This window comes from Onychostoma macrolepis, chromosome 07 (genome assembly GCF_012432095.1).
Source record: "Onychostoma macrolepis isolate SWU-2019 chromosome 07, ASM1243209v1, whole genome shotgun sequence".
In the NCBI taxonomy this organism is placed as follows: Eukaryota; Metazoa; Chordata; class Actinopteri; order Cypriniformes; family Cyprinidae; genus Onychostoma; species Onychostoma macrolepis.
The window spans coordinates 10,686,349-10,700,686 of NC_081161.1; the positions used below are offsets into that span (position 1 = coordinate 10,686,349).

Sequence of the window (14,338 nt, forward strand, 5' to 3'; positions counted from 1 at the left end):
CTGCAGTACTGTAATGGAGCACACATTTTCAGTTTTATAAGTCAGATGTTTAAATAAATATACTTTTGTCCAGTGCTTTTTTCATATAGACACGCACATTTATTGGAGCGTTGTCCTCGATTTCTGACCGTGTTAATTACACATATTATTAAAATCACTTGCCTTAAACAGAAATTGAATGTGTTGACATTGAGTTTAATCATAATTAAATATTTTAAGTGACTGACATCCCTAGATTACACTTTATTTTAAGGTGTCCTAGTTACAATGTAATTAAACATTTAAGCACTGAGTAAAATTAATTCCATATTAAACTCCATTATTACCTGATTTAAAAAAAAGGGAAAAAAAGGAAATCCACTATTATCTGCAAATGTACATGTTATTCAACTACAACAACATCACAACTTAAGTTTTATTGCTTTATTTGGGATTGTATTTTTTAATTTTTAATACAACAACAAATGCATATAAATTCATTTATTTTATTATTAGTATTATTATTAAAAATGCATTATTATTATTATTAATTAACATTTTATTGCCAAATTGCAAATTCCTTTATATTTTGTCATTTTAGCTAAATTAACTAAATTTAACTCTATTAAATTAGTATATTTTAGGTTTGTTATGTAACTGATGTGTAAATCTTAAAAATAGACCGAAATCTTTTTGAGTGTACTATACATTTTTATTTTAGATGCAGTAAAATGTGTAATTGCATGTTAAAATGTAAAATTTGGTATACTGTTAGTGTTGCATTATTTTTTGTTGCATTATTGTTAGTGATGCATTATTTTTCCCATGTATTCTTTCTATTCCACATGCAAAAAAAAAAAAAAGGCAAAACAAGGCCTTAGAAACATTTCAGAAATTAATATCTAAAAATTTTGAAGTCAATTTTAATTTTGAGGTTTAAACCATTAAGCACAGGGCTTAGGTTGGGTTAGTTTCATTTAACTATCCATAATAGACTGAAAGTACTATAGTGTACATGTAATCTGAATTGCATTCATTTGCATTAGCAGCCATATCACCCTGTAGCTCAAGACTGGTCGCCCACTGAAGCTAAGCAGTGTTGAGCCTGGTCAGTTCCTGGATGGGAGACCTCCTGGGAAAACTAGGTTGCTGCTGGAAGAGGTGTTAGTGAGACCAGCAGGAGGTGCTCACCTTGTGGTCTGTGTGGGTCCTAGCGCCCCAGTATAGTGATGGGGACACAATACTGTAAAAAGCACTGTCCTTCGGATGAGATGTTAAACCGAGGTCCTGACTCTCTGTGGTCATTAAAAATCCCAGGATGTCTTTCGAAAAGAGTAGGGGTGTAACCCTGGCATCCCAAATTTGCCCATTGGCCTCTGACCATCATGGCCTCCTAATCATCCCCTTACACTGATTGGCTTCATCACTCTGTCACTCCATCACTTTTTTTTTTTTTTTAATCTGATGCAGATTCTCAGGGTATTTTTTTATTTCTCCATTTAACCAGTTGCATTCTGTGAGAAATATTTGAGAATTTTTGAGACATTGAAGACATACGACTTATTATTATCACTCACAGTTCTGTTGTTTATCTCCCCACAGGAAGAGAGGTATAGAGAATCCAGATTTGGTTCAATCCACAGAGGAAGTAAGATTTGAGGAGGAAGATCTCATTACAGAGCAGGGTGATGATCCATCAGAGGTTGACGGTGAGAGTAATAAATGCTGCTTCTGCGCTGGTGTAACTCAATGAAAGGAATTTTGAACTTAATATTGGCCCTCATATGGTTGCCAACATACACCCCTAATTTTAGTGTGCATTTTTACTCTGTTTTCAGAGGCGATACCCAGCAAGTGGGGACTGGTGATGGACAGACTAATGGTTCTGTCTAGGAAGTTCTCTGACACCTTGACCCATGTCCAGAGTTTCATATGGATAGTATTGGAGCTGCACATCGTCAAAATTGTGGCTTATTTTGTCGTCTGGGTGGCGCTATTGGAGGTCTGCACACTCTCATATTTAGGCCATTTCATAACCTGCAGTTATGTATGTAGTTTCTCGGCACACCAGAGAAACAGCCATCTGCTTCCGCCTATCTTGTTATGAGGTGATAATATGTCAGTGTTTCACACTTCACTTGCCTTGTATTTACTTTCTTGTTTTCCCCCTTCATTCATAGCCATCTGCAATGAACTTGGTCCTGGTGGTGCTGTGGAGTTTTGCCATGCCTTACGGCCGTTTCAGAGCAATGGCCTCCTGTCTCTCCACCATCTGGGTTTGTGTCATCATCGTCTGCAAGATGCTGTACCAGCTCAGTGTCGTCAACCCTGCAGAGTACTCCAACAACTGCACTTTGGTAAGACAGGACACCTAAACACACATGCTTATAAACCACACTTTATGCATTGTTAGTTGTAAAGTGTTTTCTAAGGTAAGCATATGGCTTCTGTCATTTGAACAAATCCTGAACTATTTAACATTTTGATTTTTGCATCTGCTATAATAAATATGAATTTTTTTTTTTTTTTTTTTAAGATAGATAGATAGATAGATAGCAATACACACTGATTGCCATACAGGACTACATTTTAGGACTATATATGGGTCTACTCAGAACAGTATATTATTATGATTTTGCATGAGAAAGCACTCCCATTTACTTCATAAAATTTAAAAATCTAGTTTATACTTACCTAAGTACTTTTAAACACATTCATGCAGCAAGTACACACTTCCTCCCACACGTGTGCCAAGATTAATAACAGCAACACCGTCTCGCTCAGGATTTGTGTGATACTTACGTCTCGGCACCCTGCTGGTCTCATAAACTTAGCACTAATTAAACAAATACCCTCAAGCGTGGATGAAGTTGATGTGTTTAGTCTTGCGTTTTATCGGTGTTTGGGAAAAAAGTGAATTGTTATTCTCAGGTGATTTACAAACACTACGGCTATTCCTCAGGCTTGCTGTTAAAAAGGCTTGTGTTTATCGCCATATAAATGGCCAAACTTTCCTCTTCAGAGTAATTAGTCTGTTCTGCTGACAGGATTTTGCCTTGCAGCCTAAAAGATGTCTAGCAGACTTGAAATGTTTCTTGTGTTTCTTGCCAGTTTGTTTCTTTCCATTCAGTAATTGTGAAGTGTCCTAAACATGACATAGCAACAAGATATTATGTTGGTACCTTTCACTTTCAGTGAGGACAGAAAAATAACTTAATGCTGGAAACTTGCTGGTTTAGGCCACATTGTTTACTCCTTTTCTCTCTGTATTGTAGCCAATGGTCAATGAAAGCAGTCTAGAACCGGATGAAATGCTGAATTCCACCCTGTATAAAGCCCCTGTGGACCCAGCCAACTGGTTTGGTGTTAGGAAAGATGCTACTATCCTTGGTTACACCAAGGTGAGATTCTGTTTTACCTTTCACACAAGCAAAAGCGAAAATACTTACTCTATTTGACCTGGAAATATCTCCACATATGGCATATTTTTAGTGGGGGTCACTATGGGGTCACAAATCACTGTACATTTTTATATTCATGCTCAAGTCTAAAATGTTACTTTTGTGTAAGTGAAATGTCAATCTCTAAATGATTGAGAAAAAAATGAAAAGTCAAGGAATTAATTGGTCAAAAGTTGATCATTTTATTTAAAAAAAAACATTTTTTTTTTCTTCACAAAATTGGGGGAAAAAAATTAAATTTTCAAGATAACTGGACACCACTTGCTAAACTTAACATGCAAGGTCATGAGGTCAAATGACAACAATGTTGTACACTACATTTTGAGTAAGTACAACCCGAATTCCGGAAATGTTGGGAGGTTTTTTAAATTTGAATAAAATGAAAACTAAAAGAATTTCAAATATTTTATTCACAATGGAACATAGATAACATAACAAATGTTTACACTGAGAAATTTACAATTTTATGCACAAAATGAGCTCATTTCAAATTTGGTGTAGCCATCTCCTCTTCTTTTCAAAACAGTTTGAAGACGTCTGGGCATCGAGGTTATGAGTTTCTGGAGTTTTGGTGTTGGAATTTGGTCCCATTCTTGCCTGATGTAGGTTTCCAGCTGCTGAACAGTTCGTGGTCATCTTTGACGTATTTTCCGTTTAATGATGCGCCAAATGATCTCTATAGGTGAAAGATCTGGACTGCAGGCAGGCCAATTCAGCACCCGGACTCTTCTACTACGAAGCCATGCTGTTGTAATAGCTGCAGTATGTGGTTTTGCATTGTCCTGCTGAAATACAGAAGGCCTTCCCTGAAATAGACGTCATCTGGAGGGGAGCATATGTTGCTCTAAAACCTTTATATACCTTTCAGCATTCATAGTGCCTTCCAAAACATGCAAGCTGCCCATACCTTATGCACTTATGCACCCCCATACCATCAGAAATGCTGGCTTTTGAACTGAACACTGATAACACGATGGAAGATCTCTCCCTCCTCTTTAGCCCGGAGGACACGGCGTCCATGATTTCCAACAAGAATGTCAAATTTGGACTTGTCTGACCATAGAACACTTTTCCACTTTGAAACAGTCCATTTGAAATGAGCCTTGGCCCACAGGACACGACGGCGCTTCTGGACCATGTTCACATATGAGATTAGCAAAGCCTTTGCAATTTGATGTTGAGGAACGTTGTTTTTAAAGTATTACACAAAGTACTTTTTACGCACTCTTTCACAGATTGGAGAGCCTCTGCCCATCTTTACTTCTGAGACACTCTGCCTCTCTAAGACATCCCTTAGCTAATCATGTTACAGACCTGATGTCAATTAACTTAATTAGTTGCTAGATGTTCATTTAGTGGATAAAAGTGTAAAATTTCTCCGTTTAAACATTTATGTTCTCTGTGTTCTATTGTGAATAAAATATTCGCTTATGTGATTTGAAAGTCCCAACATTTCCAGAATTCGGGTTGTAGTACTTTGTGTACTTTGTAGTATTTCATACTAAATAAAGCCTGTGAGCTTGGAGATGCGTTATATTATACAAGCTCACAAGAAGTATAGGTATTTTTGTGTCTTTGTTAATATGACACTCCGTCATTTGTTTTAAATCATATATGGTTACAGTTTTAGTAAGTTGCACACTAGGTCTGTGTTCTGTTCCATTAGGATCATCTGCTGGTCCTGATGCTGCTGGTGTTTGAGGCAACAGTGTACCGGCACCAGATTCATCACTACAGACAACAGCAGCGCTCACCTCCACCAATTCCAGTCATCTTTCCCCAGGCCACCCGTGACACGCTGGACAAGGGTCTCCTCCACTGCATCAAATACCTGCTCAACTACAGCTTCTACAAGTTTGGCCTTGAAGTATGACATCCACCAAACTAAAAACATCATAAACGCATGCTATTGGATATATATGGTTATGAATGTTTCAGAATATATATCGCAAACCATTTCTCAATATCAGTTGCTATCAAAGCACAAATATTAAATCTAATGTTAACTTGTGCATCACTTTCAATTCTAGATCTGCTTCCTCATGACTGTGAATGTTATTGGCCAGCGTATGAACTTCCTGGTTATTATCCACGGCTGTTGGTTGGTGGCCATCATGGTGCAGCGGCGCAGAGTAGCCATTGCCAAGATCTGGTCAAAGTACTGCCTGTTTCTGGTTGTCTTCATGATATACCAGTATGTTCTGTGTGTGGGCATCCCTCCTGCCCTCTGTATAGGTGAGTCTACCTCTCTATGCAAATCAACAGTGATGTCACTTAACATATCACTTTAACTGCAATCATTTTCGTCTAAAATTAAAGGAATATAGAGGTTGCACAGCGTTGTTTTGTTTTGGACATTCACACAAGATGGGCTCTTGGTTTAAAAAAAAAAGTTCAACATCTGGAAATGAAATGAAACCGAGCACAAGACTCTTGAAACACATTTTAAAAAGCCAAGCTGGTGCTTTTGGGCTGCTGGTCTCTCAACCTGTCCTGCTTAACGAGTATCCAAATCCCCCCTTTAATTAGCAAATTAATATTTAATAACGAATTACACAACTACTATATGTTTATTCAACCTTAGTCGGATACATACAGTACACTCATGTTAAGTGAAGTACTATATAGCAAATATAATATAAGAGCAAAATATATATATTTTTTCCCCACAGCATGTACCATTAGGTTATACTGACATAGGATAATATATTCATTTTTAAGATTTATTTTTGGTGTTTTTGCCTTTAGTATGTTAGGACAGTATGTATGTCAGGAGGCAAAGTGGGAGAGAGAGATTATGACGGGATTGTAAAAGGTCCACGAACCACGACTCAAACTCGGTACTCCCAAAATGCAACAGCGTTATATGTTGGCGCACTGCCCACAAGGCTATTTTCACCCTGCTTAACGTGACAATAAGGCATCAAGATATTATAAACATTAACCTGATGTATGTCTGTAAAGCTTTGAAACAATGCGTTGTGAAAAGCGCTATACAGATAAATTTGACTAGACTTTATTTGACCTAAAACAAGTATAAATCAGCTCAGCTGCCAGTTAATTACAAGGACACATCCTGTGTATCTATGCTGCTCAGTATTAGTACAAGTTTTCTTGGTAAGTGACCTGACTCTAGTAACCTGACCTGTCTCACATGGCTATAGATTACCCTTGGAGATGGAGAACCTCTGTAACTATCCATTCAGCTCTGGTTAAATGGATCTATTTACCTGACTTCTTCACCATCCCCAACTCTAGGAACCTCATATGTAAGTGACACCTTCAACTGAACAGAAATATAATTACTCACCAGTTATCCTGCCTATAGTGGACTCAAAACATATATGGACACTTAAGCCACATTAAAATAATGTATGACTGTCGTTACATTAGACTATACAATGTCAAACCAAGAGGCATTATTTTTTTTTTTAAGAACAATGACTTTTCAGTCAACTATCAAGGCTATTAGTCTTATCTGATACAGTGACTTAAATTCAATTTTAGGTGAGGCTTAAGTGTAAATGTACTTAGGGACCACTATCCGCCTTATTTTTAACATAAGAGTGGGCACATTTTTGACTGTGTCAGCCGTTATTTTAGTTGTACAATATATAATGCTCCTTAATGTTGCAGAATGGTAATTTTTATCATATTATTTCAGTGTTATTCGTCTACTTATTTACTTTTAATGGCTTATGAATTCTGTTGAAAAATAAGGTGGATATAGGGAAATTTGAGGCCCCTCCAAAATACATAAAATGTTTACAAAATGTTGTGTTGCAGCGGACTTCTTTCTGCTGATGTGTGCCTCCCAGCAGTGGTCTGTGTTTGAAAATGAGAAAAAGGAAGAGTGGATGGTCATGGGAGGCGAGAACAAAGACAACCCTGACCCTATGGAGGATATGCCCTTCAACCCAGCCCCAAACTTCATCAACTGCAGGTAACACATTGTGTGTACTTCAGGAAAGAATGAGAAATAAAAACAGCTTTACTTGGTACGGATCTAATGCAAAAGGAGCTCAAATTTGGAAAATGTACTCACCCTCAGGCCATCCAAGATGTAGATGAGTTTGTTTCATCATCGGAACAGATTGGAGAAATATAGTAATACAGTATAGCACTTACTCACTATTGGATCCTCTGCAGTGAATGGGTGCCGTCAGAAAGAACGTCCAAAAAGCTGATAAAAGCATAACAATAATCCACAAGTAATCCACACCACTCCAGTCCATCAATTAACATCTTGTGAAGTGAAAAGCTGTGTTTATAAGAAAGAAATCCATGATTAAGGTGTTTTAACTTTAAACTGTTGCTTCTAGCTAAAATCAGTAATAACACTTCCTTAAGTGACAAAGTCCATCTCCTGTTTCTCTCACAACAAAATCCGATGACACACTGCATTTGTTTAGAACTGTTTTAAACTGTTTTTGTTTGTAAAAGGTGCTTGATCTGTGCATATTTCTTTCCTGATTCAGACAAGGCAACTTTTTTTTTCACTGAGAAAAGCAATGTGATAGATAGAGGACTTGTATTTTAGCCAGAAGCAATGGTTTGACGTTAAAAACATCTTAATGGATTTATTACAAACGCACAGCTTTTCAGTTCACAAGACGTTAATTGATAGACAGGAGTTGAATTGTGATTGTTTTGATCAGCTGTTTGGACTCTCAATCTGACGGTACCCATTCACTGCAGAGGATCCATTGGTGAGCAAGTGATTTAATGCAAAATTTCTCCAAATCTTTTTCAATGAAGAAAGAATTCATCTACATCTTGGATGGCCTGAGGGTGAGTAAATTTAGACAATTTTCATTTTCATATTCCTTTAACATGGTTTATTGCTTTTATAAACGATAATGAGAGCGATATGATAAAGAACTGTTCTGTAGATAATGAAATGTAATAATTACTGTACAGCTAGACTGTTGTATTTTATCATTTTTAGGAACTATTTGCTTCATGAATGTCTTGTATTGAAAAATAATATCTGTGTGTCTCTCTCTATGTATTGAAGGTCCTATCTGGACATGGCAAAGGTCCTGGTGTTCCGATACATGTTCTGGTTTGTGCTGTCGGTGGTGTTTGTGACCGGTGCTACTCGGATCAGTGTTTTCGGGTTGGGGTATCTTATGGCCTGCTTCTTCTTCCTGCTTTTTGGCACACGTCTGTTGATCAAGCCATCACGTACACGTCTGGTCCTGTGGGATTGTCTGATCATATACAATGTGGCTGTGATCATTTCCAAGAACATCCTGTCTGTGAGTGAACAGTCCTACTACGCTGACTCACTAAGCCATATAACTTGCAGACAGCTACAAAGAGAACAACTTTCTTACAACAGCCCTGTTCTTGTGTTAGATCCTGGCCTGTGTGTTTGTGTTGGAGATGCAGAAGAACTTCTGCTGGGTGATTCAGCTCTTCAGTCTGGTGTGCACAGTCAAAGGCTACTATGACCGTAAGTTTTGCACTGCTTTCATTTGTATCATTGTTGTCAAGCACACTGTCATAATATTTTACTTAAAAACTGTTTTTGCCTAGAGTAAAAATTACTGCTTACTATTACTATTAAATATCTTAAAATATGCCACATCACAGACCACAGCAAGTCAGATGTAATCTTGTGTATGTGTTTCTTCCTCAGCTAATTCAGTGTGTGATAAAGAATGCTCTCTGCCTGTGGAAGAGGCTGGCATTATCTGGGACAGTATCTGTTTCTTCTTCCTCCTGCTACAGAGGAGAGTCTTCATCAGTTTTTACTTTTTGCATGTAACTGCAGATATTCAAGCATCAGCGCGACAGGCTTCTCGGTAAGTGCACCCCTGCTGGACACGTCAGAAGGGGCAGTTGGGGCAGTTATTTCATGCTTTCCATTCAGTCAGGTGTAAGAAATTGATCAATCTGACCTACAACTCTAGGCTTCTCTTGTCTTATTCTCTAAATATGATGTATAAAGAAACAAAATGGTTATGCTAGCATTTTTAAGTTAACAAAAGTTAATTTTACCATCTGTGCAAATAATTATTATGCAATTATTTTTTAGCTTGAATGTTTAGCACTAACTGCAAGTTTTTTTGGCATCATAAATGTATCTAGGTGAATTCTAATTGTGTTACACTTTTCAAAATACGAAGTTCAAAATTTCAACTTTCAAAGTTGAGTGGAATGCAACAAAAACAGTGATTTATTGTATAAGTTAGGGCATTTCTAACATATGAAGTTTATTTTCTGACCTGATTTTTCATTTGTGTGTTTGCATTAAGGGGTTTCGAGCTGTTCCGAGCCAGCATTATAAAGAACATGCATTTCTATCAGCAGGCAGAGAAAAAGTCACTTCAGCAGCTAAAGGAATCGTGAGTTAACACTGTCCTTTTTTACCATAATCAATCAAACAATCAATTAAAAAAACCCTCACTATGTCCTTCCTGAGCGCTAGTCACTCTATATCTTTATTTTTCCTCAGGATGAACCGCATACGTGACAAACAGCAGAAGTATAAAGAAGGACGCAAAACTTCAGATATAGAGGAGCAGCCATCTGGTACAAATGCATTACCATTTAAACTAATATAACTGATCAGCTGTGGTTTGATGGATTTTAATACGGTAAAGTGCATTAAACAGAGGATTATTCTCTTGTAGGTAGCTGAAAGCATTATCAAATTGACAAGAATATTTAAAATGTTGGTTGACCCACATATTCTCTCATTATTTACTCACCCTCATTTTGATACAAATCGCTTTCAAATCTCATTTATACACAACATTCAAACATCGCTCATTTGATATCACATGAATTAATTTTGTGGGCTATGGCAGCTGGGAAAATATAAGTGAATAATACATTTTAAATTAATGGAATGAGAGTGAGAAAATTAAGAACTAAAAAAAAAAAAATTATTTGGTGTATTCTTTTAATAAACAAATAGGGGAAAGGAATGGAATGTTTAGGCGATAGTGAGAAAATAATAACTTTCTTTTTAATAAACAAACATGCACAAGGAAGGGGATCTTTAGTATGTTGTAAACGACAATGCAAATTCAGTGCAGAGCTACTAGTGAGAGTGTATCAGTCATAACATTACTTACATATGTATTTCACCTCACAGACTCCAAGGAACAGAAGAAGGAGAGACAGTTATCGAAGTCCAAAAAGTGGCAGTATCCTTGGATGGACCATGCAACTGGTATACTTGCAATCAGCTGCTATTCATAGTGAATATCAAGCTTAGCCCTGTCAGACTCTGCAAATCATTTCATATCATATGAAGATGGCAGTCTCAAGTTTAGATTTAATAAAGTTCTTTATACTGCAGTTTTAAATTTGAAATTTAAAGTTTTAGTAATTTAGTTGTGAGGTTTTTTGTCCTTTAATTAGTTAGAAAAATATCTATAAACGTTTTTAAATTATATTTCATTTTTAGTTCTTTTAATACATCAAGTCAATCTAAAGAAAATGAGAAATGTGTATTTAAGTCAATAAAGTTTTAGTTAATTATAATGATCCTGGTCCACTGTACACCGTGCATCAGAGGGGTTTGAACCTATTTTCTTGAGAGCAAAGGATTCAGAATGTATGTTTGATTTAATGTTGTTGTTTTAGTGTTGCATTCTGGGGAATACTACATGTTTGAGTCTGACAGTGGAGAGGAAGAAGAATCCTTTCAGGAGGAACAGAAACCTCGTCAACAGACTGCCTTTCAGGTGGCATGCTTTGAACTGATTTTGTTCTATGTTTGGTAAGGCAGTGTTTATAGAGATAAATGTGTAAAGTTTGGGTCTAAACTGTTTTCCACAGCTGGCATACCAGGCTTGGGTCACCAGCGCAAAAGAAGCTCTGAAAGACCGTCAGCAGAGGCAGAGAGAGCAGAGAGCAGAAGCAAAGAAGCAACAAACCTCTCAGGCTACAGGTTAAACATTGAATACGCATATGAAACATACAGTAATACATACGCAAAGAAACAAAGCAATCGGCTGCACACTTCATCGTATTACAGTAGAATTTAGAGTTGTCTATTTCTCTCTGTGGTTATCAGATGGCACTGAGGAGGGTGAAGCAGTTTTTGATGGGAAAGAAGTGGAGGAGATGCAAGAGGAAGGAGATGATGTTGGTAAGTCATGGGTGAGGAATAAATGTAAAATTTAAAAAAATATATATTTTAAAATGACTTTTTCAAGTCATAATGCAGTTTCAGTATTTCAACTACTCAATTTTCTCTTTTAGATCTGATAGCAGAGCAACAGTTTGAGGAGGGTTTTGCTAAGCAAGTTAATTGTAGTTAGTTAAATTATGAACATATGTAGTGTATAGCTACCTAAATGACAATACATGAAGGTTAATGGCACAGCCATTTGAAAATAACTACACTAGTCAGCATTTAAAGTAGATCAAAACCTTTCATCAAAGTTGTCCTAAAACCAAAATGCGTTCTTGTCTTGGGACAACTTTGAACTTTTTTTTGATCCACTTCAAATGTTGACTACTGTATATTCCCTTTTAAATATAAAGATTTATCACCACCTAACTGTAAGAATCTGTAAAACAGGGGAAGAGCTTAAGGGTGCCTTAAATTTCAAATGACATCCCAGTGCATCATTCTGATTTTACAGCATCTCAAGCCTCTGGCAGTGATATAGTGCAGAGGATTCTGGACATACTGAAGTTCCTTTGGGTGCTTTTCCTGGCCATGGTGGACGGATTCACTATGTGGCTTGATTTGCTCACCAAGCAGTATGTAGACACTTCTATAGTCCTCTCTGAGGAGCGCTACCTCTTCATTCACAACATCAGCCAGGTGGGCAACTCACTCAAAAAAAACCTTATCCAATGTGTTGTTGGTATTGTTCTCATGAATTTTGTTCCATTCACAGAGTCCCTCCAGAGAGCCCATGGATGATCAGATATCACAGGACAGTGAGAATCTCACTGTAGAGACATGTCTCGATGAAACTGACACGGACAATGTTCATTTCAACAGTAACGTCAAGTGAGTGTGACCTGCCCAGCAGCCAGTTTCCTACATCGATGTCTGCATAGCCAAGAATTTGTCGAAAAATTACCTTTTGTTCAAGGACTTTACATGGTCAATATCACAATTGTGAAATATTATTACAATTTTAGCTTTTAAAACTGTTTTCTATTTGATTTTATTACTCCAGTCTTCAGTGTTACATGATCCTTCAGAACTCATCCTAAAATGCTTATTTGATGCTCAAGAAACATTTTTGCTACTTAATATTTTTGTGGAAATCATGTTACACTACAATTCAAATGTTTGGTATAATTAAAAAAATAATCAAATGTTTGGTATAAATAAATGCTGTTCATTGAACTTTCCATTCATTAGGAAAAGCAAAACATAGACAGTAAAGGACCACTATCCAAATTAATCCATAATTAAGCACCAAATCAGTATAGTAGAATGATGTTAGTGCAAGTCATAATTTAAATTTAAAATTTGCAAAATTATAAAACTTTCTAGTTATTTCTAATTTTAAATTAGGTTATGAATCCTAGATTTTCAAGGTGGTCTCAGTCTTTTTCAAAAGTTGTGTCATATTAAAAAAACATTTCCTTTTAGATGTTTGATTAGATATGTTTTCAGTGTTTATGATTAATGCCGTGTTCTAACCAGACATGACATGTCCGTAATGAAAGTAAAAATTATTTGCGACACGACTAGAATGTACAGTACAGTACATGATGTTTAATATACAGCTATGTGGGAAAGGACCAATGATCTTTCAGTTTGGGATATCCAGCAGGAGGACAACAGAGTGTCTTTTTTATGTATTTTGTTTCTGTCAGTTACGACCGAATGTCCCATTTGTTTTGCAGTGTGGTTGAGTTGGAGACACTGGGTGGTTTTCCAAAGTCCCGTGACTTCAGCAGCACAACTCTATCCTCTGAACTCACATTAGAGCTTGACACAGAGCCTTTTTACAATCAACACACCCACCGCCCTCGACGCTCCAGAACTGCAAGTGAACTGCTTTCAGAAAGGTGTGCTTTATATGACGACTGTATAATCTTCCGCCATTATTAAAGAGTACAGCACTTTGGGTACAGCACTCTGATGTTTTTTAAAGTGCTTTAGAAATGCATTTGAATCTAATTGATATATATACTGTGTGTATGTGTATATATATATATATATATATATATATATATATATATATATATATTATTATTATTATTATTATTTTTTTTTTTTTTTTTTTATCATTAATTTAGAATAAATGTATAAATTCAGCATTGAAAAACAGTGTGATGCATAAAGAATTTACAGTTTTTATATTATATATATTTTCACATTTCACATTATGTGAACAAGACCTCTTTTCTAACAAAATAAGATAAGATAAGATAAGATAAGATAAAATCAAATAAAGTGAATAGTTGTTGTAATTGTTTTGCAATTTGTGCAGTTCAGTTATTTTCTCTGTATGCTCTGTTTTAGGTCTTTCAGTGTTGAGGAGTTGATACAGAGTCGTGAGTTCTACTCGTCTCAGAACCGACCGCTGAAGCTGCTCTTTGCGCTCTATAATGTTCTGGCAGCCCACTCTGAGCTGGTCTGTTATTTCATTATCGTGCTTAATAACCTGGTGACAGCCTCTGTCATCTCACTGGTGCTGCCAATACTCGTCTTTCTCTGGGCAATGCTGTCTGTGCCACGACCTTCCAAGAGGTTCTGGATGACGGCCATCATCTATACAGAGGTGGGGAAGAACAGACAATGCCTTTGTTACAATTGACTTTATTTGATTCAGATGTGTTTCAGATAATTAAAAAAAAATTAAATGTTAATATAATGCTCATTATGATATCATTAGATTGTGTTCATGATAATGCTTTTTAGTTTATTTTATATAGTATATAAAACACTATTTCAGCTAACT

General features: G+C 36.5%; 1 protein-coding gene across 2 annotated transcripts in view; it reads left to right on the top strand.

Moving 5' to 3' along the window:
• Window positions 1–14,338, top strand: part of piezo1 (piezo-type mechanosensitive ion channel component 1) — a 100,839-nt gene that overhangs the window by 75,504 nt on the left and 10,997 nt on the right. For both annotated transcript variants that reach the window (XM_058783477.1, XM_058783478.1), the window contains 21 exons: window positions 1,582–1,688; window positions 1,818–1,981; window positions 2,160–2,336; window positions 3,255–3,380; window positions 5,107–5,307; window positions 5,471–5,675; window positions 6,605–6,709; window positions 7,227–7,383; window positions 8,458–8,701; window positions 8,802–8,898; window positions 9,085–9,250; window positions 9,704–9,793; window positions 9,904–9,980; window positions 10,549–10,626; window positions 11,043–11,143; window positions 11,238–11,349; window positions 11,476–11,550; window positions 12,050–12,234; window positions 12,311–12,426; window positions 13,278–13,442; window positions 13,900–14,158. In XM_058783477.1, coding sequence (XP_058639460.1) covers window positions 1,582–1,688; window positions 1,818–1,981; window positions 2,160–2,336; window positions 3,255–3,380; window positions 5,107–5,307; window positions 5,471–5,675; window positions 6,605–6,709; window positions 7,227–7,383; window positions 8,458–8,701; window positions 8,802–8,898; window positions 9,085–9,250; window positions 9,704–9,793; window positions 9,904–9,980; window positions 10,549–10,626; window positions 11,043–11,143; window positions 11,238–11,349; window positions 11,476–11,550; window positions 12,050–12,234; window positions 12,311–12,426; window positions 13,278–13,442; window positions 13,900–14,158 — 3,007 coding nt within the window. The remainder of the gene's footprint in view (window positions 1–1,581; window positions 1,689–1,817; window positions 1,982–2,159; window positions 2,337–3,254; window positions 3,381–5,106; window positions 5,308–5,470; window positions 5,676–6,604; window positions 6,710–7,226; window positions 7,384–8,457; window positions 8,702–8,801; window positions 8,899–9,084; window positions 9,251–9,703; window positions 9,794–9,903; window positions 9,981–10,548; window positions 10,627–11,042; window positions 11,144–11,237; window positions 11,350–11,475; window positions 11,551–12,049; window positions 12,235–12,310; window positions 12,427–13,277; window positions 13,443–13,899; window positions 14,159–14,338) is intronic.